This window comes from Protopterus annectens, chromosome 7.part1 (genome assembly GCF_019279795.1).
Source record: "Protopterus annectens isolate FY-2018-M chromosome 7.part1, PAN1.0, whole genome shotgun sequence".
Classification (NCBI taxonomy): domain Eukaryota; kingdom Metazoa; phylum Chordata; order Ceratodontiformes; family Protopteridae; genus Protopterus; species Protopterus annectens.
The window spans coordinates 103,753,049-103,777,014 of NC_056740.1; the positions used below are offsets into that span (position 1 = coordinate 103,753,049).

The window sequence follows — 23,966 nt, forward strand, 5'->3', positions numbered from 1 at the left end:
TTACACACTCAGCTCAACAAACTGAAACACTGCGACACACACACACACACACACACACACACACACACACACACACTTACTCTGAAAGTGTCCCATCTTCCGCTCGTTTCCTCCCGCTTGCGAATCCGTCCGTCCGTTTCAGTTCCCGCAGCGCTCGTGGTCCTATTTTCCACTTGCGAACCCCAAAACCGTCCATCCATGTGAGTTCCCGCCTCGCAAAACTCGAAAATTTGCATGCGATGATGTCAGCACGCCTGCGACCGTTCTTCTTTCTTCTTAAAGAAGAAAGTCCAAAAAAAAAAAAAACTTTTTTTTTAAATTTAAGTCAGCCGATTCGATTCCAGGGGGGTGCAAGTGCACCCCCTTGCACCTGCCTGCAGGCACCCTTGATTGTGTCATTTTAGTGCTTGTGCATACTTAATACAAACCAGTGAAGGGATTGCTGGGGAACTTAATTCAATTGATTGTCAAGGAAGTACTTCTGAATATTTGGACAAACAAGTTCATGGAGGGCAACTCCGATATCAAAGGTGAGCATTGTGTTTAACAATGGACGTTCATACTGCAGGAATGTTAACTATGAATTTCAAAAGCATACCACACTTTTTGGCATTTCTCATTTGCATCTCATTATTTTTAAGCCTTTTCACATTAGCATAAATGATCTCTGTGAACCTCACCTTTGCTACTCTCATCTGTATGCATCAGGAGTATACCTATCGCATTTGTACAAGTGACTGTGAATACTGGCATAAGTATTCTATTTACCACACTATATGAATTGATAGTAACATCATGAAAAAATACTCACATTTATATGACATAACCATAACAATGGTGATGAAGGCAAAACAAGTTAAAAAAGATCCAAAGAATAATAAATTAGTTTAATTGTTAAGTTCTTTCATTCTCATCCAAAGAACTTCATTAGAACAGCCTTCATTCATTTCAAACACTTAAAAAACATGTCACAAGCAGTTACATGATGTGTTCCCACAAATCATAAAATAACATTCTGTTGCAAATTAGTTTCCATGCCAACAAATAGAACATTTCAAATACAATAGATAAACATGTATATAAAATCAGCTTTAAGAAACAATAAGTTAATAAACTAGTATTGCAATGAAATACATGTGCAACTCATTAAAAGATTAAACAAGTCCAAAATTGTATTCTCCCTCTCTGTAAAATTAACAAATTTTTAATGAACAATTGATTGTTTAAACCTGGGGTTTTAGTAGCATCCAGTTTTAATTGCCACTATAATTCACTTGATTCAAGATATGCTTGTCAATTACCCCTTATAAAATTGTTTTACTCTCCCAAAAAAAAAAAACAATATATTAAAATTAAGACATCTGCCAACATACATGCTTATATAAAGCATTAATACAATCCTTAATTTGTCACATTACTATGCTGATAAATTATTTTCTTAATGGCTGTTCAGTTTTTCTGATGTATAAAGCAGGGTACAACAACAAAGAACTAGATACACCACCCTCTGGTGTTACAATCGAAACAACAGTTAAGTACCAAAACCCTCAGGTGTCCATAAATAGTTATGTTTGGGGAATCACATATGTACCTATATGAATAGCATGCCCCACATTTTTTCATACAACTTATCTTTGATACACATTGCATTGGCTTCCATAGTTCCCCTTAAAATGCTTAAACATTTTCCCTCTTTTAAACACTATCTGTGGAGTGTCATCCAATTTACTTTTTAATTCAAATGCTTCAAATGAAATCATTTTTTTTTTTGTAAAAATGAAATTTAATGTCCCTCGTACTGTTAGAATTTCACATCTATATCCTTTCCTAACTGTAAAGAATTTTCTGGTGGGGACATGCAAACACATACAGACATACACACAGAGAAACATACTAATGGCAGAAGGACTATATACTGAAAGGCATAATAATGTGGCAAGACTGTTGACTGGGGATTGTGCAAACATTATGGTATTGAAGTGGCTGAAAAACATGTGAAACATAAGCCACAAAGCATCATAGAAAATGATGAAGTCTGTATCACATGGGATCACCCATTACCAACAGTTCAAAAGATAGATGTTAGAAAACTGGATATAGTGGTCCATGAAAAGAAGACAAAAGTAGCATTGATCATTGAAATCGCTACACCCAGTGACTACAGTGTCTTGCATACAGAGAGAGACACAAAATCATAAAATATCAGGATTTGTAGGCAAAACCAGAGCAATGTGAAGAAAGATACCTGGACAGCTCTAATAGTAGTAGGAGCAGTGGGTCTTATAAAAAATAATCTACAGTCATACTTAGATATGTTATCAATACATGTAACCCTGTATGAATTGCAGAAAGAGTCATTACTGGGCACATGGCGGGTGCTGCGAAGAGCACTTCTGGCTGACATCAAAGACTGAAACAATACTAATTTCTTGAACTTTAATTGTACTTTGATTTAAGAAAGGGGTCCGTTCCTGTTATGGTATTCAAAACCCAAAAGATATGGAGATATTAAAAAAGGGAGAAACATGCAAACACATCCAGACATGCATACAGAGAGACGTACATACATCCAGTATCTGCAAAGTCTGCATCTGCGATCCTGCAATCTGTTCATTCATGTTTGCCACAGGTCACATCAGGTAGTAGCCATTCATCAGTCACCTTACATACACATAGTCATAATAAACATTTATGTGCACACAAATTGATTGCACCACATGCTGTCCCTGTACTGCCCATACTTCACACACAGTTAAAAAGACATATAGTATCACCCATTTCATACACAAATAGTCAGGCACTTACAGTTAGGGTAGTGCACATCAGCAAATTGCAATGCAGACATAAGCATTTTCTGCACTGCTGTGAAGAGTAACTTGCATGATACAGATGTCCATGATTTCTGTGTTATGTAAGATACTTAAATTGGTAGCAGACTGACCTGTTAATAGGTCAAATTAGAATAGGCCCACATCCGACCACTGCATTTACACGTGGTGCAGAAACTCTTTCTGGTCAGAAGAGCTGCAATAACCTGTTTATGAATCTGTGCAGGCTTGCATAGTACGCAAGGCATACAGATTTGTAAACAAGGCAGCTGTCTATGATTCCCAGCCATAGTGCTGCACATCACTTTTGTTCTGCTTTTCAACCCTGACATTCAACAAATCTCATGTTGATCTTCAATTAAAAAACACTATTGTCAAAAATGCATTCTCAATTATTTGCATCAAATGGAATATACATTGTTTTACTTTGTATAAAAAAGGCATAATGTGATATTTAAATCAACACTAGCAATGTGGCAAAGAGTTGAGAAGCTGCAAACTGCTAATGAATTTAATTTTGTAGTTGTGGATTTGTTTTCTTCTACTTTTTTTTTTCTACTCCATGACTTTTAAGTAGATAGTGCTCTGAATTTGCTCTGGAAAAGATGCTCTTATGCCTAATAAGTTTACATGATGGAGGAAGAAACAGAAAACAGAAAAAAATTTACATGATGGAGGAAGAAACAGAAAACATAAAAAAATTAACACACACAATGTGTAGTTTTATTCATCATCAAAAACTCTACCTCTTTTATTTATATTATAAGAGCTTATGTGTCAAAACATACTTAACACAGAAAAGGCCAAAACAAAACTGTCATACTTACTCTTTTAGTCTATAAAAGACACTTGATAGAAATTTTCTAAAAGTTTCATAGCTGTACATCTACTCTTACATTTAACTTCTCAGACAGAAATGGTCCTTTCAATTTTAGAAAAGGAAAACTCTGGAAATAAAAAAAAATATATATATTTTTTTCTTTTAATCTATCTGAAACACTTGATAAAGACTTTTTTTATTGTTTTCATACATTTCAATTTTCTGCACAGAATTTAACTCATTATATGCTTTAGAAAATTGTTTCAGAAAGTAAATTTTAGCTTGTGAAGGATCTGTTATAGAATGTATAAGCTTTTGTTTGAGCAAGACTTTACTATGCATGCATTTTGTATATGTGTATGCCTGTATGTGCCTGTGTGCGTGTCTGTCTGTCTGTCTGTCTGCTTGTGTTTGTATGTCTGTGTCTATGTCTGACAATCTGTGCGCCTGACAGTTTATATACAGTCAGATATATTTTACCTCATAGTAGAAGTATGTCTGTATATTTTAAGGAAGGGTAAATGTATAAAACTCGGATATGCAAAACGAAAATAGCTTTAAACTCTTTTAAATAACTTACAGAGTTACATATTTAAGTATGTCATATATTTTAAAATGCTAGAACTTTGTCTTTTGCTTGATGATGTGTATAAGTGTGTATTGCTTCTTTCAGCAGAGTTGACAGGATCTGTAGACTATAACAAAATAAACTTTTAACAGTGCAGGGAACTAAACTACATGTTTCTCTCCCTTTTGATTATTTGGCAAATTCGTTGCTGTAGCATGTTATTATGATATTAATCACGAATAATGTAATGTAATTCATAAAATATGACTCATGCTTAACTTTTATACAGTGTATTTTCTGACAATATCAGAAATTTAAGCATAAAAATAAAGTAGCATCATTTGAAACAATATGCAACTGTTGAAATTACAGTTCATTTGGGGAGAAATCGGTTGGACAAAGTCATGCCAAGGAATTGTCAAGTGGTTCTTTTTCCTCTGCACTTCCTTGCTCGGTAGCCTGAGCCAAGTGTTGTACTTTCTTTAGGTCTCTGTGGTATTTAGCCATAATCGCTGCATAGGCACAGCCGTAAATGGCCGCTGCAAGCATCATTAAACATACAATTCCACAAACAACTCCTGTTATTACAACAGTAGCAACCGCATGTCGTAAGTTTAGTGGCTTTGGTTTTAGTTTTGGCTCACAGTCTGAATCACTGTTGTCTTCATGTTCACCCTTAAGTACATGTTCATTTCTGGTTTGGTGATCAGGGTTAACATAATGGCTGCTAGGAAGTAAAATGTGTGAACTGCTAGGAGGGCACATTCTGTATATTTCATATGGAACTTTCAAAAGGTCCTTCCCTTTCAGCTTTTCAGGCATCTCACAAAGTATTTCATCAATTGTTCCACCTATTTTAAGAGAAAAAAAAAGTAGTCAGGACTTGCAACCCTCTGTTTGACATCACATCCCACATTTTAGAAGCTGATAGTAATCCCTAATGATTAGAACTCCAACTAGATAATTGTTTTCTTGACTGGAGACATTAGCCCTCCCTTCCAAGCAATAAGGGACCTCGTACTTCAGGATCTATTGTGCATCACAAAGAAAGCAATTCCATGAATACCAGAACAAGGGCATTAAACCTGCTTTAGCAGATCAATAAAACAAGGTGGAGAAATGGATTCATTATTCAGCATCTCTATCACCTCTAGAATAGACTCCCAATGCAGATAACGCAATATGATAGACTGTCTTCCTGCAAATGGGACCTGAGTAATTGGATGGGTATTTACCTTGGGTTTGACTGGTCTAATTCTCCTTGAAAGGAGAGGTACTGTTTAGGATGGTAAGTGATAAGGTGTAATGGTTGCAAGACTCAGCAGTCTTGAATGTCCAATGATTCCTGTGACACAGGGTTTAAAAGATAGCTAACAGCATTGGCATTGCTGCTTTATCTTCCATGTACTTGGGTCATGCAGTGCTGCAGAACGCTGGCTGATCAGGTCTCACACTGTAATATAGATCTGAGCATCAAGCAAATGCTATTTGTACATCCTAGTCTGCACATTTCTTTTAAGTGATTTTATCGCCTGTACATGCTGTTAATAAAAACGTATCTACTTTTTTTATATGAAGTCCTTACCATGTACACTCAGGCTGCATCATTGCCTTGGCTGTAGAAACTCTTCCAGAAAACTGTTCAGTTAATTCACCTGTCCATCTAAATGCTGCTACTACCTTTAATCCCACCTGAAGAACCTATACACACACACACACACACACACACACATATATATATATATATATATATATATATATTTATATATATATATATATATAGATAGATATCTGTCTATATATGTATAGATATATCGATATCTTTCTCTCTCTCTCTCTCTCTTGATATATATATATATATATATATATATATATATATATATATATATATATAATATGTGTGTGTGTGTATAGATATATATATATATATATATATATATATATATATATATATATATATATATATACACTAAGTAATACCGATAAATACTGCTGAGAAGGCGGCTAGAATAAATGCGATAATCACTCCTGATGCTAAACCATAAAAATAAAAAACCAAAAGAAGAAATGCAGTCCCCAGTGATTCAATTAGCTTTTGTTCCTTTAATTAGTATCGGAACTTCTTCAAGAAGTTCCGATACTAAATAAACGAACGAAAGCTAATTGAATCACTAGGGACTGCATTTCTACTTTTGTTTTTTTATTTTTATGGTTTAGCATCAGAAGTGATTATTGTATATATATATATATATATATATATATATATAGTTCCCTATCAGAAGCCTGAAACACTATAAGCCTGAAAATCAAAATCCTGAAAACTATAGACTGAAAGTTCAAAATCCTGAAAGACCAAAATCCTGAAACTCAAAATCGCGAAAACACAAATAATGCTAATATGTCACTATAAAGACACTAATATCTACCAACTGACCCTGACCCTAACCCTAACCCTAAGGTCCATCACTATCGCACACTCACCTGACCCGCCCTAACCCTAACTCACTTAAACCGCCTAACCCCAATATTTGTCACTATTGCATACATGCCTAACCTGCCCTAACCCTAACTCACTTAAACCGCCTAACCCTAACATAAAACCAATCAAGACACTTACCTGAACCCAACGCATGACCCAACACCACAGGGCTAACAATAGCAAAGCCACAATGACGTCAGTATGTCCATTTTGTGTTTTCAGGATTTTGAGTTTCAGGATTTTGGTTTTTCAGGATTTTGAACTTTCAGTCTATAGTTTTCAGGATTTTGATTTTCAGGCTTATAGTGTTTCAGGCTTCTGATAGGGAACCATACATATATATATATATATATATATATATATATATATATATATATATATACATACATATGTATGCACACACACACACACACACACACTTACAACTGATTTGTAGCTGCCCTCTTGACTGTTTTTTTCACTTGCAGAGCATAAGGCATCTAGTCCACTGTAGTAAAAGATACATTAATTATAGGAATGTGCCCTTCAGTGTATGCTTTGTACACCAAACAGGTATAAGTTACCATGTAGAAGGAAGGAATGCATGTCACATCAACTGCACAGGAAAGAAGATGGAGAAATTAATGAAGGACTGATCTGATATCCCAACTTGCATGCTCAACAGTCTACAGGACAAAGTAAAAGACTAGGAATAAGGATAACTAATCAGAGTGCCGAATGCTGGTAGGAGGTTACTTAGCAAAAATAAAAATAAGTAAAGTCCTCTTGCAAGAGGGAAATCAGTCCAGTTACAGGTTTAAGCAGATCTTTGTTCAATGATGTACAAGCAATCTATGCTCTTCCATTGTTCAGTCAAGATCTGCTTAAATCCTTAACTGGGATGACTTTTCCTCTGGAATGAAGACTTTATTTATTTTTATTATTATTATTTTAATTTTTGCTATATTTTGCTAAGTGACCTGTGGCCAGGATCTGACATTCTGAGCAGTTATCCTTATTCCTAATTGTCAACAGTATAGTTGAGGGCTTTGTGCAAAATGGATATCCATCTGCAACGATGTATGTACAATGTCATGGACTGTTTACCCTACAGACAGACATCATGGGAACATCTGTAAAATAAAGCATAGCATGAACAGTGTATACAGAATACCCAACATATCGACTGGCACTTCCAACTGATAATGCAAGCAATATGACATACTGACATAATAGTGAAGAACAACACAGCCTGTACTTTCTGCACCTGTACCGTGCATAGAAGCAGCACCTGGGCCACCTGCACCTGTACACACCTGTGTTATACAGTCAGAATATGGTAAATATGACATTCTAACATACTGGTGCACAAATTCTCAGGCTGTGCTTTTTGTGCCTGCGCACACCTGTGCTCCAAAGTCAGTATATGGGTAAATAGACATGCTGGTATATAGTAAAACATAACTTATCTCCTGTCATTGTACACACCTGTATGTCCATCAGCAGTGGGTAATGTGACATGTGCTGATACATTAGGTACAAAATTAATGAATGTGTTCTCTGCCCCGGTACACACACACACACACACACACACACACACACACACACACACACACACACACACACACACACACATATACTGCCTTACAAACACAAGATGCAGGGTTTGAGTCTCACAAGGGATAATTGGCTAGGCTTAAATGGCTCGCAAGGGCAGTTAGCTTAGTACTAAACTATGAACCTATGAACCTACTGCACAGAGAACACCCAGGCAGTATGACATGCTAACATATTAGCACTTACCTTCACAGGCTATGCTTTCTGCCCCGAAACACACCTGTGGTACGCAGTCAAAACCTGAGTAACAGACATACTGACATCCTGGTTAACATATCCATAGATTTTGTCTCCTGTACTTCTGTATGGAATCAGTAATAAGGCATGCTGGCACACTGGTATGCATAATCACAGGCTGTGTTTCCTGCACAACTTGTGCGCAGATTTAAAGACTGCACTTCATTTGCCTATAAACTGCTGTGTTCTATAGTCAGCACTTGGTAATAGGGCATGCTGACTTGGTGGTGCATATAGAGTGTATGCCTTGCACCTACACCGCGCATTCAACACCTGCATAAAGGAACATAGTGACATACTGGTGCACAGAACCATAGACTCTGCCCGCTACTCTTATACACAATGTGTACTGCACAGTCAGCACCTGGGCAATGATTGCCATGTTGAGATATTAGTACACTGCATTACTGGCTATATTTCTTGCACTTGTAGTGCCCAGACATCTCCTGGATAGTGGGGCCACACTGACATAAAGGTGGGCACAACTGCAGTCTGCACAGTCTGCACCTGTCATACCTGTACTGCACAGTTAGCGCTTGGGTAATTAGCATGTTGACATACTGTGCACAGAATTATGAACTAGCTCTCCTTTACCTGAACTGTTTAGTCAACACATTTGTATAAAGAGGCATTCTGACTTACTGATAAATAGAATCATAGATTGTTCCTGTCACACCGGCACACAACATGTACTGCATAGTCAGCTGCTATGTAATGGGACTTGCTGATACACTGGTGAATAGAATTATAGGCTGTACCTCCACCGCACCCATGCACAACATGTACTGTGCATTTAACAGATGGTTAATGGGGTGTACTGATATGATTGTTTATCAATAACAGAATAGGTTTTCTCACTTTAATATTGGCGCATGCAGATATTGTGATGAACAGAAGCACAGATTGGCCTCCTGCAACTGTATGCACCTGTCCTTCAAAAGACAACACCTCAGTAATAGGGCATGCTGATATACTGGTGCATTCCATCTCAGGCTGTACTTGTACTCTATGGTCAGTAGATGGGTATTGTGGCATGATGAATACTAGAAAAGGCTTCCAGCACCTGCATAATGGCATATGCAGATGTAGTGATGCACAGAATCACAGACTGCACGCACTGCACCTATACACACCTCCATTGCACAGTCAATATATTCTTAATAGGGCACACTGACATCCTGTATACTGAATCATGAACTGTTCCTCCTGTACCTGAACCACAAAACCAATACTTAATAACATGGAATACTGCTATGCTGCTTCTCAGAATTGCAGACTCTGTCTCCTGTACCTGTGTTCGCCTTTACTACACAACCAGTATCTGGGTGATATGGCGTGCTGCGATACTGATGCAAATCATCACATGCTGTGCATCCTGCACCTGTACTGTACACTCAGCACCTAAGTAATAGGCAATGCTGAGATAGTGGTGAACAGAATTGCAGCCTGAACTCCTGCGGTTCTGCACACCACTGATGCACTGCTGGAATCTAACTAACTGACCATTCTAATATGGGGGTCTATGTTTACCGATTGAAGGAAATGGGCATTGAACAGTTCTTATTGAACACTAAGAAGTGAAAGTCCATTTTAGTGACCAGTCACATCATTGTAAAAAAAAAAAACATCAAGGAGTTACAGTTGGCCAACATAAATGAAATGTATGGTAGGATGGACTTACCTGTAAGGTAGGAAGGACTTACCTGTAAGGTAGGAAGGACTTACCTGTAAGGTAGGAAGGCCGTACCTGTATGGTAAGGATAAGGAAATCTGCCTTTTCCACACTCACGGAGTTTGTATATATAATTGGAGGGGTGCTGCCCCCCACAACAGGAGGATTTGGTAAACCTCAGACCCTTAGCCCCCCCTCACACCCCTCACTAATTATATATACCAACTCCAAGATTGCACTACAGTGTGGAAAGGACAGGTTTCCTAGATCGCACTAAAGTAGGAAAAGGGCAGATTTCCTTATCACTACCATACCTGTGAGTCTGCCGTACCTTCCATGTGGTTTATGTTGGCCACCTTTGACTCTTCAGTGGTTTTCTTTATGATAATGTGACTGTTCACTAAAAGGGAATTTTGATGCATAGTGTTCAGTGAGAAGCCGTTTGATGCCCATATCCTTTGGTCAGTAAACAGAAAACCCACTAATATGGTGATACACAAAATCTCAAATTGTTACTCTTGGTTCTATACTCACCTGTATTGCACAGCCAGCAGCTGGATAATAGGACATGATGACACACTGGAGTACCGAATCACAGTCTGTAACTCCTGTGCATGTGAACACCTGTACTGCAGAGTAAGCACCTGATTAATCGGGCATGCTGGTGTACTGTGCACAGATTCACAGACCATGTATCATATATTTGTGCACATCTGTGTTGCATGGAGCATGATGACATAATGGTGCACAAAATCTTCAGCTGTACATACTGCACCTGTACTCCACATTCAGTATTGGTATTAGTGATTTATTAGTCCACAAAATCACATACCTGTGATAAACATTTAGCACCTAGAACATGGGGCATGCTGATGTAGTGGTGCACAGAACTACAGACTGTGCCCCCTCACCTGTCCCAATGTAAGCTACACAGACAGCAGCATGGCTGTAAGGTATCTCATTACATCCGAGTGATGCCTCCAGGTGCATCTGCAGTTAACTCCTACTGTCGTCTCTAGGTGTCAAATATTGCTTGTTCATATTTGTAGAAATAATTCAAAAAACATGCTATGTACAAGGTTTTAAACAATTTCATCTTAAAGCTTTACACATTGGCAAACCCAACTGCATTAATATTTGAACTGTGTCAAGTGCAGGTAAATAGATATTACCTGTTGTTTTTATGATATTAATTTATATAGATAGTTTTCACAGTTTTCGAAGTATCTCAACAACAAAGTAAAGCAGACAGATTTCCTCAGCCTCATATGAAAGCATTCATCTAGATGAATAAAATGCTGACAGTATGTGAGCAACTTGAGTGGTTGTTGAGATATTTAAGTTGTTTACAAAGTACTACAAATGTAATAGTTACTGTGACTTATAAAATACAGTTTAATACCTAGAACCTAAAGTATGCTACCACTATAAAAACAGGTTGTGCTGAAGAGTTTGCTATTTGTACTACTTTAATAACCCCTATGGTTCCACAGATATGAACATTTGTTTGAAATATGAGGATATAATTTGATTCTGTCAAAAAGCTTAGGCTACGCCCATTGGAAGTTACACTGCAAACTTCCTGAACTCCATTGAAGTGAATGCGGTATGTTGGCATAACGTTCTACCATGTTTCCTTTACTGTACTGCTCAGACTGTACCTGTGTAATACAGTATGTAACACCCTAGTAAACAAATTCAAATAAATAAATAAATGCTGGCATAATGCTGATCAGTATTTGTAGGCAACAAAAACCACACTATAATGGTTTTGTCAAGATTTTTGATTGCTAGGCTATATGCTGTGTTTGAATGGAGGCTCCTTGCATTTCTCTTTTGGTGCACTCACTGATTGTAGGTTGAAACCCATAAGACTTTTGTCCCATAACATAGTTTGCTTTTTTGTTTGATTTTACCTAAGTAATGTAAATAAAGTACACAGAACTGGGTCATCTGCCTCCATTGTGCATTGTATCCAACAGTGGTGGTCTTCTAAGACATGCAACATTTGTTTCCCAAACCAGACTTCCATATTTTGTTCCTGCTTTGCAGCCTTCCAGTGCACTGGATTTGAGAATTATTTCCCAAGCTGAGAAGAGAAGAAAGCTTTGTTTCTCCGAACCAGGGACTCTTAGCTAATCTGCAGTAGCAGGTAGTGAATGTATAAAAGGAAAAGTTGATAACTAATGAAGCCTTGTTTAGAACTGAACAAATTATACCCTTAAGTAAGAAGGTGCAAATGCCTGCAAGTACACAGAAAATGTCAATGATTTAAATAAAATGTTTAAGTGTAGAACGTAAGGGAACATTGGTGAATATTGTTTAACTAGTAATGGTTTTAATAATGAAAAGATTTCTGCTATGACTAACAAAAATACAATTTTAGACCTGGCTGCTTTTTTTAACACCTTTATTGAATTATGTCTTGTGACATAGGCACATTTACATTTAGTCTTAGTTGCTAAGAAAGAAAGTGCAATTGCTCTGCCTAAAAGAAATATGATTTTTTCCTGAGCTGCTAGTGAAATTTAACAAGTAACCAACATTCAAATCACGTTGCATCAAACTAATATGGTACAATTTTTATTACACCAGTAAAAGCCAGAATATTGTCAATAAATTATAACTAAGTTGGTTAATTATACAGTTTTGGTGGGCAGAAAAGAATGAGAGGGATTGCTATATTCTTGGAGCATCGTTACACTTTTGTCTGCAAGCAGAGAACATATGATAGAGAAATGAGGAAGTGATATGTGTTCAAGGAGACAGAGTCCCTAGAACACATCTAAAAGTTCTGACACTGTTGGATAAAGTATTACATCTATGGTTTTACTTCCAAACCTAATGCACAATGGTGTAAAATATATTCCCCATTTCAAGACATTATGGAAATTGTGCGCAGATGGACTATAGTTAGATGCTCTGTGTCCTGAATCCATCCATAATAACAGTGGGGGAGGCATTGGCAACAGCATGATGTCTTTTTAAATGCTCATATCACATTCTTGGAAGAAAATATCCTTCAGGTAAGAATGAAAAATGATAGCAGCAACCTGCTACACTATTAAGGACACATGTTCTGAATAAACTTGTATTAAGACTGGGAAAAACAGCAGCAACCTGACACGGTATTTAGAACTCACAGTTCTGAATCTGAATATACTGCATTCTAGAACTGGGAACGATGGCAACAACAACAAGACGGCCATTTTAAATAAGAATAGCAGTAGGCAAAAGCATTGTGATACACACTTGAGAACACACGGCTTGGAATATACTCCTAGTAAGTATTTTGGGTACTTTTCCGTTATCAGGGCAACACTTTAAGTGCAGTTGGTAAGCTCCAAATTTAGACTATTTTCATATATTTTATTTATTAATCTTAACATGTGTGTATAAAATGTAGAAGTCACATCTCCTTTTTTAAATATTATCCATTTAACACAGGTTTAGAGTAACTCCTTAAAGACATGAAAATACACTGCATTTGGAGCTCAGCAACCACGTCTTATGTGTTTCTCCGATATCAGAAAACCTGGCAAGAAATAGATTTCTTCATAATGTGTACTAGTGTTGTTGTTGTGTCTTTCAGCTTTTCCCAGTGAGGGGTCCCCACAGCGGAACTCCGGTCTGCTAATGATTGGCAGTAGATTTTTACGTGCCGAGTTGCCAGCCCTGATGCACAACCTTCAACGAAGGTATGCCCATTCACGCATGTCTCCACACAGAAAACGCTTTAGCTGAGAATCAAACAGGACAACGTCTTACTGTGAGGCGACAATGCTACTACAGCACCACCACCACAATAAGCCTATGAATTGCTCCCAAAACAGAAAATTATGTAAGTACACTTATTTGGCATCTTTTTACCTGCAAAGATGCCATCGGAATGATACCAACAGCCTGATTTGTACTAAGTGGTGTGTGTGTGTGTTTTTTTTTTTTTTTACAGCGGCAGCTACTGCCTTTAAAGGGTTTCCCTGACAATGGAATTAAGATTGTTAGGAAGTTCAAGTGCCAAGTTATGATGTACGTAATAATTATAGCATTTATAGCATCTTTACACTAATAAATATTTTTATTATTATATATTTATAGTATATATTTTTTGTAAGTGTCCCTTATTTTCCTTCAGTTTTTTTAATGATTCTTAATGGTATTTACAAAAAAGGCCAGCGAGATGAATGGGGGGAAGGGAGTGAGAGAGGCCTGGCACAGAAGTGTTGTCTGTGATAGCCAATCAGATCAAGAGTTGTGGACTGCATGCAGGAGACTTATAGTAAGACACTTTACAGGGAGTTAATTTTTTATAATTTCTTGTAGGGCAAATATAAGGATATTATGACACTAGTTAAAAAAAACATGTATCCAGATTTGCTGCATTTATTATTTTTCATTTCTCTCTTTGTTACTTATCGGGGCAACACTTTAAATGCGATCGTTCAGTTGAAATTCAGTACCTTAACATGCTTGTTAACCAGGTGTGTGCAAAATTTAAAAATAACTTCTTTTTTTTTAATTATTATTAAGACAAATAATTTTTACACATATCTGGTTAACAGACATGTTAAGGTACTGGATTTCAGCTGAACGATCATGTTGAAAGTGTTGCCCCGATAATGGAAATGTACCGTAGTTTGATTAAACATACACCCTCCTGACAAGGAAAAGGGCTAAGTGTGGAACCTTTTGACAAATGTTTAAAAACACGCTCCTACCAAAGAAAAAGGAATATCTGTAAAAATTTCAGAAGACAGAGGGATGAGTGTGAAATTGCCAGAAAATCAAAGTTGTTTCAGTGAAACCATTAGAGTTATCTAGAGAAAATGATGGAAAAGATTGTGTGTAGAAAATCAGAATTGTTAAGTTAATGAAAGAGTTTAGAGCAGCATTTGACAAATAATAATGTGTGTTACCAACAAATCACATAGTTCAGTTAATAAAAATCAATCACTATAGAGACTGATAAGGAGGAATCCTTAGTGTATGATACAGGACATAGTTAGAACTTTCTGCATACTAAGGTGTGAAGGCTGTCTGACCAGAGAGACAAAGGGAAGAACATGTAAGGTCAAAACAGATGGCTCATCAAAAACTGAACTTTAAGCAGCAAGACTAGGAAAACATAAGTTACTAAATTAAATGCTAAATACTTGCCAAAATCAAATAGTAAAAAAATACTGGAATCAGTAGTCCTTTCATAGGCATAGAAACAGAAGAAAGACATATACCCATATTCCTTAGGTGCACTGAGAATAGTGTCCCTGACTTGGCAGATATGCAGATAAACAATGAAAATTTTAAGGGAGCTCACGAGTACAATGTTACATTCTGTGTGACTACAGAAAATATAGGCAGAGGAGAGAGAGAAATAAGCAGAACAGACCCATTCCATACTCATATACTATATACACTGTGAATAAAGACAGATAGAAAATACTACATTGTCTGTTAGTTTTAAAAACCTTTTAAAGCACTTGCAGTGAAGCTGGCATTAGACATGTTGGGAGGGTACTTAGGAAGGGACAAAACTAAAGCTAGAATGGTATCAAGAATTTATTGGCCTTACCTAATGAGACAGTGAAAACTTCTTTGCAGCATGCACAGAATGTCAAAAAACCTTACCACACCGTAGGAATCCCATGTATTTCCAGGGTAATACAACATCTTTGACAGTCTTTTAAAGCAATTAACTGCAGTGTACCTCCCTGATGAGTTAGTGGAAAGCATTAAAACTCTGAACTAATTGCTAAAGAAGGCCACCAAACATGATGAAAAATTGAGATTAGTTAATTTCTCATGTCCTGTTTGCTGCAACTTTCAACAGTGTGTACCTCATTCACGTTACTGTATTGTAAACATCTCAAAAACCTGCATGTCTTAAGAAGGTGACATGGGAGGAAGAGAAACACCCATTTACAAATGTAATAGCGCACTACGGACACAAGAAAGATAGATTGAAAATCATTATGCCAACAGTGATAGATCATATACAATGGATTGAAGAAATTCAACAAAGGCCATGGACAGCACAGTGGAGCAGCAGATAGCAGTGTTGCCTCATAGCAAGAGGTCCTCCAGTTCAATTCTTGGCTGGGATGCTTTCTGTGCAGAGTCTGCATGTCCTCCCAGCATTTGCATGGGTTTCCTCCGAGTGCTTTCGATTCCTACCACATTTCAAATACATGTATCTGGATTGTTTCTCCCTAGGCCTCTGCTGAAATTGGGGTCTGTCCCAGTCGGGCAAATTTCCTGGTAAACAAATGTTAAATAAAATAAAATAAAAAGAATGTCATACCCAAGAGTTTAATAAAACAAAGGGCATACAGCAAGAATGGCAGGCTATTTGGAGTTTAAATCACGGAAGTAAGTATTAGTGTGAGACTGCTTTGCTGAGAATAAATCTCTAGCAAGATGACACACATTATATGAGGTGACAGAGAAAATAAATGAAGCAAAGTGCAAAATGAAACAGAATGGAAGTACAATATCAGGGCAGATGCATCACAAATATGTGATGAAACCACAACGGGAAGCTGACGATTATGTAGCTAGATTGGGAGTTGAGGTAGATACCAAGTACCGTAAGGTACCAGGGAATATTAATACCACTGTAGCCATGGTGGTGCAGCGGTAGCTTTGTTACCTCACAGCAAGAGGTTTTCCTGTTCGATTCTTGGCTGGAGCACCTTTTGTGTGGGTCTGCATGTCTTCCCTGTGGTCGAGTGGCATTCGAAAGACATGCGTAGAATGGGCATGCCTTTGTTGAAGGTTGGGCGTCGAGCTGGCACCTCAGCACTGTAAAAATCTACTGCCAATCATTAGCGGACTGGAATTCCACTGTGGCAACCCCTAACCAGGAAAAGCCGAAAGAAGAACATATATATATATATATCACTGTGCTTTCTATTTTTTTCCTGATACATTTTTTAGTTAAATATGTGTGTTACTTAAAATGTAAAAAAATGATCCAGGCACCTCCAGGTTCACACTCCTATATTATCAAACTAAAAATGGGGGGTGGAGTTTTTTAATAGTCTATTGGGAAGTTGCATCTTTGTGAGATTCAATGTTTGGATTGGTCAAATGAGTTGTCTATCATGTTTAAAATGGTTATATAAAGTGCTTTTGACTGTTAACATCATTATTCTGATGACGTCTCCATTGTCAGAGATGAAAGCGCTTAATGTTTAGTTTCATTATAAAGGAGTGTGAACCTGGAGGTGCCTGGATCGTTTTTTTTTACATTTTACTGGAGTTTTTTGGTGTTTGGACTTTGGATGTCTGTTACTTAAAACTGCATACTAAAAGAACATATCTGCCACTAAGCAGAACAGGCATTAAATGACAACAAGAAACTGCAGATAAAACCTGCAGTGAGATTAAAACTGAGTGCTGTAGCCAGAACAGATCAGACAAGTTGGCCATGAGTCTAGCCCTGGGATAATTTTTTGTGGACCTTAGTCTGATGCATTTGATTGCATATGCATATCTTTCCTGTTGGTTAAATTATACAAAAACTATGTTTCATCTAACTGTACCATCAGGTTCAACAGCTACCTGTCTACCACCTTCTCCAGTTATGTATAGTTTGCAATCTCTCCTCCACTTTTTATTTGTACTCACTGTTTATGCAGGGGTCTGTACAGGGTCTAATGCTCTTCATTTTTGAGAACTATTCTCTAGATTAGTTCATTACAAAAATCCTGATGTTTTTTATGTTTTTGGTTTAGTACTCTTTAGAAACAAGCTTCCACAATGATTTATATATATACTATACACTGTGTTACCAAAGTATAGCCAAATAATCTACATATGCTGTACTGCTGAGCTCAGAAAATGAGAGAAATATCTTCAGCTAATGGGGTTCGGCTTTGTTGGCCTGAATGCATCAGAAAATACTTAAAAAGTAAAAAGCCATGGGCATTCTTAAGCAATACAGCTGAAACAGTTTTTCTTAGCTTAGCTGGGCCTTTTTTGGAGTCATATGTTGTATGTATAGATAGACAGCTATAAATATCTTCAGCACAAGGCCTAGGTTAACTCTCACCCAAGTTTATTTTTTACTGAAATAACTCTGTATGTACACACTAGTCACTGAAATAGGTACTTGTTTTAAATCTGAGAACCACAGTTTTAGACTTCAGAAATTTGACACTGTTATTTTGAGAACGGCTGAATTAATACCAAAGTCAACGTGTCAGGATCTGGAAGTATTTCTCTACTGTGAGGTGCAGCAGCCTTGTGGGGTATAGGATAATTTTGCCTTAATTACATAGAACACAATATAGGGTTTGGAATTAGAGCTTATTATTACAGTTTTGATGACTGCAGTTTTATAACTTGCACTTCTGATACTGGGTCATTTTAAAACACTGGAGTTTGACTTAAACTTATGTTGTCCCTCCATACACATACTTCACTATCCTTCCATACAGGAGTGATACTGTGACTGTCTTTCTCTCACTCAGCCAGACTTATTTTGTGTGTAATCTTCACGCAATTTGAATACACCTTGCCCTAGACATGAAAGCCTCATCCTGCATATGCACAATCTTTATAATCCATCCACTGAACTATACCTCTTTAAGCACTTTTCCCTTCCGCAGGCATCACTGTCCCTCTGTGTATCCTTCCTTTCATGTTTTATTTATTTTATTATTTATGTTACATTTGTTGACCAGGGAAGTCTGACTGGGTACAAAGGTCTCTTCTCAGTGGAGACCGAGGGAGAAAAGCTCCAGTGGATCCAATACAAAAAAAAATCTTTTACTTTTATACAATATGTACAACGCCAGGCAGACTGCAATTAAAATACATTTTTGTAACCTATTTCACTTAATAAACCTTGCCAATTACCTTTGAAACTATACCTCAGTGTTCTCTTCACTTCAGTTATTCCTCTCAAAACTCATTAGTGGTTCCATACAATTTACATGATGGAGTTACCTTTGGCACCCTTTGGACAAAATGGTGGAAGAAATAACTAGTACTGGTTTGGGTCCGTGCCATGATCACAGCCGACAACAATTAGAATTATTGCTTGTTATATGAATCATTGTTTTATTGTTGTCAGTGGATTCGCAGTCTTACAGGATGATACAGTGTTTTTAATGTATTTATTTATTATTTTTTGTGGTTGTTTACCATGGAAGAACACTAATTAAATTGATCTATTTTAGGTTCATTCCTGAGTACATTCAGACAGAAAGGGCAAATATGACAATATTCAGCCACAATTATACAACTTGACCCATAGCCAATGCAAACACATTACAGTCAGAGTAAGAGCTGTTAATAATTATTAGATGAACCAGGTATTGTAATTGTGGAGTTGATATACATAAGTTTGGGGGGGCATACCTCCCAACTGTACAGATTTAGGCTTTGTAAAGATTTCTTGTGGGTGAGGTTGGAGGTTGAGAGGTATGTTGGCGGAAGGTAGTACGGCTTGCCTCCTCCTAAAAAAGGTTTAAAGGTGAAAATCACTGTTCAAAATTTAGTCTTCTGCAGCTATGGAGTGCCGGCATTTGAAAAAGGAGATGAGATATGCACATATTTCCAAAATGCATATTGTAGACAGTGGAGTGGCTAGAAAGTTTGCTATTCATGATAACAGCTGATGTATAGCATTGATAAGGGCATGTAATCTGACCTGACTTGATGCATTGACATTTGCTTTGGTTAGTAAGGTAGGTTTTGAATTGGAATTTGAATTTTACATATATGTTTGGGGTCATTTAAGTTGGAAGGAATAGTTTGCAAGAGTATGGAGGCTAGGAGAGAAGGTCAGCAAATGTTTGTTAATTTGATTTGATTAATTGCAGCTTTAACAGAGTACTTTTCTTTTTAAAATCTGCAGGGTCAGATACATATAGTTTTATTTAAATAATCAATGCAACCATTTGCATAAAATCATGAGACACTTTTGTATTTGTTTCATTGTTAAAATTATTCTGAGAATCCCAGTACTGTATCTCAACTCATTTTGTGTTTTACGTGTTTTTTTTTTATACTTCATCTTCATGACTTTTTATTAAGATAATTACATGTTTAAAATAACACTATTAATGCAGGATACCCTGAATAAACGCTGAGAGACTGCACCCCTTGCCTTTACTGGACTATAGAGTTTACATGGTATTTGGAAAAATTAGGATAGATACATTCTGTGTTGAATATGGAAAATTCAGACTGAATCATTTTGCGGATGAGGTCACTGCAGTGATTAAACAATTACACTATAGCAAGATGGTGAAACCTGGAAATGCTCCAGTGACTGGATATTCTTATCAGCAGAGCTCTCAACCTTTCATATTGAAAATGAGGAAAACTAGCCCTCATAACTGGAACAGATCGGCAAAATGTGGAACACATACTAGCAGCTTACTGAGAACTTCAACTAGGAAGGTCATAGGATGGTTAAAATATGCTGGTTTTACTTCTAAAGAAAGATCTTGTAATGAATTAATGATTCCTTTCTATCTACCATGTATATAAATTAAAACAAAATTGTTAAAATGTGTGGCAGACCCTTTCAATGTGGAACTTCGAGGAGCATGAACTTTTTGAGACCACAAATGAGGTGCATTCCTCATATTGAGGTACACTTGAGAGGTTGCATTTTGCATTGTTACAAATAACACAAAGCAGTCTTTGAAACCAAGACTAATGGATTTATTTACAGAGGAAAACATGAGTTGGAAAATAAACGTGAAATAAAGAGTCTATGAATCACCTTGACCTTTCATTTGCAGGTTATCTTAAGCAAAATACTGCAGCATAAAAATTCATTTAGCCAGGCATTTATCATAGTAAGTAATAAACTCACTTTGGGTAAATCTTATCAAAATGTTTCTGCATCAGTCAAATAATACAGAATGGGTTTTGAAGTTAGTAGTTATTCACTCAATGACAACTCTCTATGAAAGCACAGTAGTCCATGAGATTACTTTTCAAGGACAGCATTCTGACATTTCTCTTTCTGTTTCTCTAGTCTCTGGTGAGAGAGTCATCTTCAGCTCTCCTCTGTCGTTTTAGCCCCAAACTTGCATTTCTCTGGTGAGAACTTTTTCTCAGGCACTGCTTCCTTCTTTTTTCTGTTTCGTTTTCTGTCTTTCTGAGATATTTCTGGCGTCTGTATGACCCTCTCTACCATTTATGAGCTTCCCTTGCAGAAGCCTTTGTCCCTGTGCTGATATATATCATCTCTACATGCCCAACACTTGCCAATCAGGGGCATTATAGCAGAATTTTTCAACACTGAATGGAAAGCTATGAGACTGCATTGGAAATGGCAAACTTGGGTAGTGGTTCCCTTTCTTAGAAAGGGTGACTGCATTGTTTGCTTGATATAGACAAATAACACTCCTGAGCCTTCCTGGGAAGTGTAGATATACCAGGATATACCAGGATACTGTAAAGGAGACTTCATCCAATATTCAAGTTTCTGATTTAGGGCAAACAGTGAGGATTTTCCTCTGGATGTCATTGCTGAGATATTGAAGAGATCATGAACATTTACAATGTTGTTTTCAATGTCTACTGTGGACTTTAATAAGGCATATGACAGTGGGTCCCATAATGTCTTGTAGGAAATGTGACAGTAGTGCAGGGTAGTAGGGGTCACTGCTCGATGCCATTTTGTCCTTATATACGAGAATGGATAATTGTCATTAAATTTCCACTGTTAAGTCATATACATTCATGGTGGGCATAGGATTCCACCGAAGGTGGGCCTTATTTCTCTTCCTATTTGTAACTTTCACAAACACAATATTAGGACTCACTCACTTTCAGAGAAATATCCAGTTTGTGAATATAAAGGCTGCATCTTTGTTGTTTGGTGCAGATGATATTGTCCTGTTAGCCTCATGTGAATGATTTCTAGTGTGAAATATAGTCTTTCATTGCTGATTTTAAATTGGATGGGATAAACATCAACATCTCCAAAGAAGAGGTTGTGCTTATTTCCAACTACTTCAGATGGATGTATTTTAGTATTTTCGGGTACTGTTCAGTAAAGAATGATGTAATGGTTTGCTTGTACCAGAAATAATTTCACAGTAAAACTGTCCCAAGCTTTGATCTATTTGGACCCTTCCTCTTGAAGATCCACATAATGATGTCAGTCAAAAACACAAGTTTGTTGGAATGTAAACTTTTACTTTGTAAAACAAAATATATTGCATTATTTATGCATTTAAATGTTGAAAATTCCACTAGTTCCATCCCCCAGTACATTCCTGTAAACGTACCACAAACATCCCAGAATCAACTACATTAATAGTCTGAAAAAAGGGAAATAATTACCTAAGGAAAATGAAAATGAACAAGGAAGATTTTCTACAAAAAGAAAGCAAAATGTAATAAAAATATTTATAATGCTTACTATTGAGTGCCACATTATTTAAAAATGTATGATGAATTTTATAATTAAGGGGCAGTATATACATTTGTAATATTGAATAAAAAAATAAAGAGACTGTATAAATTAGTTGTAGGAGTTTTAATGGAGGAAAGTGTAAGGTTTATGGCCCAGATAAAAGCTTTAGTTTGCATTTCAAGGTAGAGCAGTGATGTTTGTGATGGATCACTTGGATCATCACACTGAAGGCAGTACACCACTGGGACTCAAAAGGAAAACGTACTGCTTTAAATTTCTTGGGCATCTAATGAAAAATAATAGGCTGTTATGGAGCTGCTATAAACTAGTTAGATATCTGGAAGTTTTGAATGGAATAAGATACATTACATCACATCAAAGTGTTTTATGTGTCCATTAGCTGAAGAGAAATCATCCAGCAGTTGCTTTTAAATATACTTAAAAACTGAATAACAACAAAAGTATGAAGATATTTCATAATAACAGCATATGGAAAGGTAGTGTTAATGAAGACTATGATTTATAGGTTCATAGGTTCATAGGTTGGTACTAGGCTATCAGCCCTGGGGCCTATACAAGCCTAGCCATAACAATTCCCTGGTATAATGTCATCTTCCCTTCTGAACCACTGAGTTGCAAACAATTTAGTCCTAATTTAGCAGTTTCTGCACACCGACCAACACATTACTCAAACATTACCAACTAAAACAAAAATAAGCATTATTTTACAGGTGCAAGCCCCCTGCACTCCTGTGTGAGGGGCTTCACACCTACACACCCCACACATAAATATGGTGCTAAAAGAAAACTTCCTGTAGTAGCACACAGAGGTCTTACACAAACAACAAGTGTGTTGTGAAGTTAATATACAAGAACAACATGACATATGGAGAACAGCATGACAAATTTTAATTTATTGATAAAATGTCATGTGAAAAACAATGCATCAACCAAGTGTGCGGAAATGTTCATTAAAGTAAGTGTGTGTATGTCTGAGTGTGTGTGTGTGTGTATGTGTGTGTGTCTGTGTGTAAATGGGTGTATTATGAAAATGACTCCCAGTCAGAAGTATCATATCTGATTATTGGAGTCATGGCACTTATGAGTAAATTGTGATTCAAGCCAAGTATAATAAATTCCAAACCTTGCTCTTTCACTTTTAAATTACTGTTTAGAAGTGACGTACAACTCCTGCACATCACAACATGGGTGGGGGGTGAGTTTTACTGTACCTCTCTTACTTATATTTTCTATCTCTGAGAACAACATACCGTGGAGTAGAGGAGACACCATTACTTTACAATTAGTATACATTCTCTCAAATTCACAATTTCCCAAGATGTAAATTAATTTTAGTCCTCAGAATTTCAGTTGGCAACCA

General features: G+C 36.9%; 2 protein-coding genes across 2 annotated transcripts in view; one reads left to right on the plus strand and one right to left on the minus strand.

The window, feature by feature from the left end:
- Nucleotides 1-23,966, plus strand: part of CACNA2D3 (calcium voltage-gated channel auxiliary subunit alpha2delta 3) — a 2,619,084-nt gene that overhangs the window by 1,561,010 nt on the left and 1,034,108 nt on the right. The window lies entirely within an intron of this gene.
- The window catches only part of LRTM1 (leucine rich repeats and transmembrane domains 1), a 155,813-nt gene continuing 134,223 nt past the window's right edge, over nt 2,377-23,966 (minus strand). Inside the window, exon 3 of the mRNA XM_044078575.1 lies at nt 2,377-5,067. Coding sequence (XP_043934510.1) covers nt 4,619-5,067 — 449 coding nt within the window. The 3' untranslated portion in view covers nt 2,377-4,618. The remainder of the gene's footprint in view (nt 5,068-23,966) is intronic.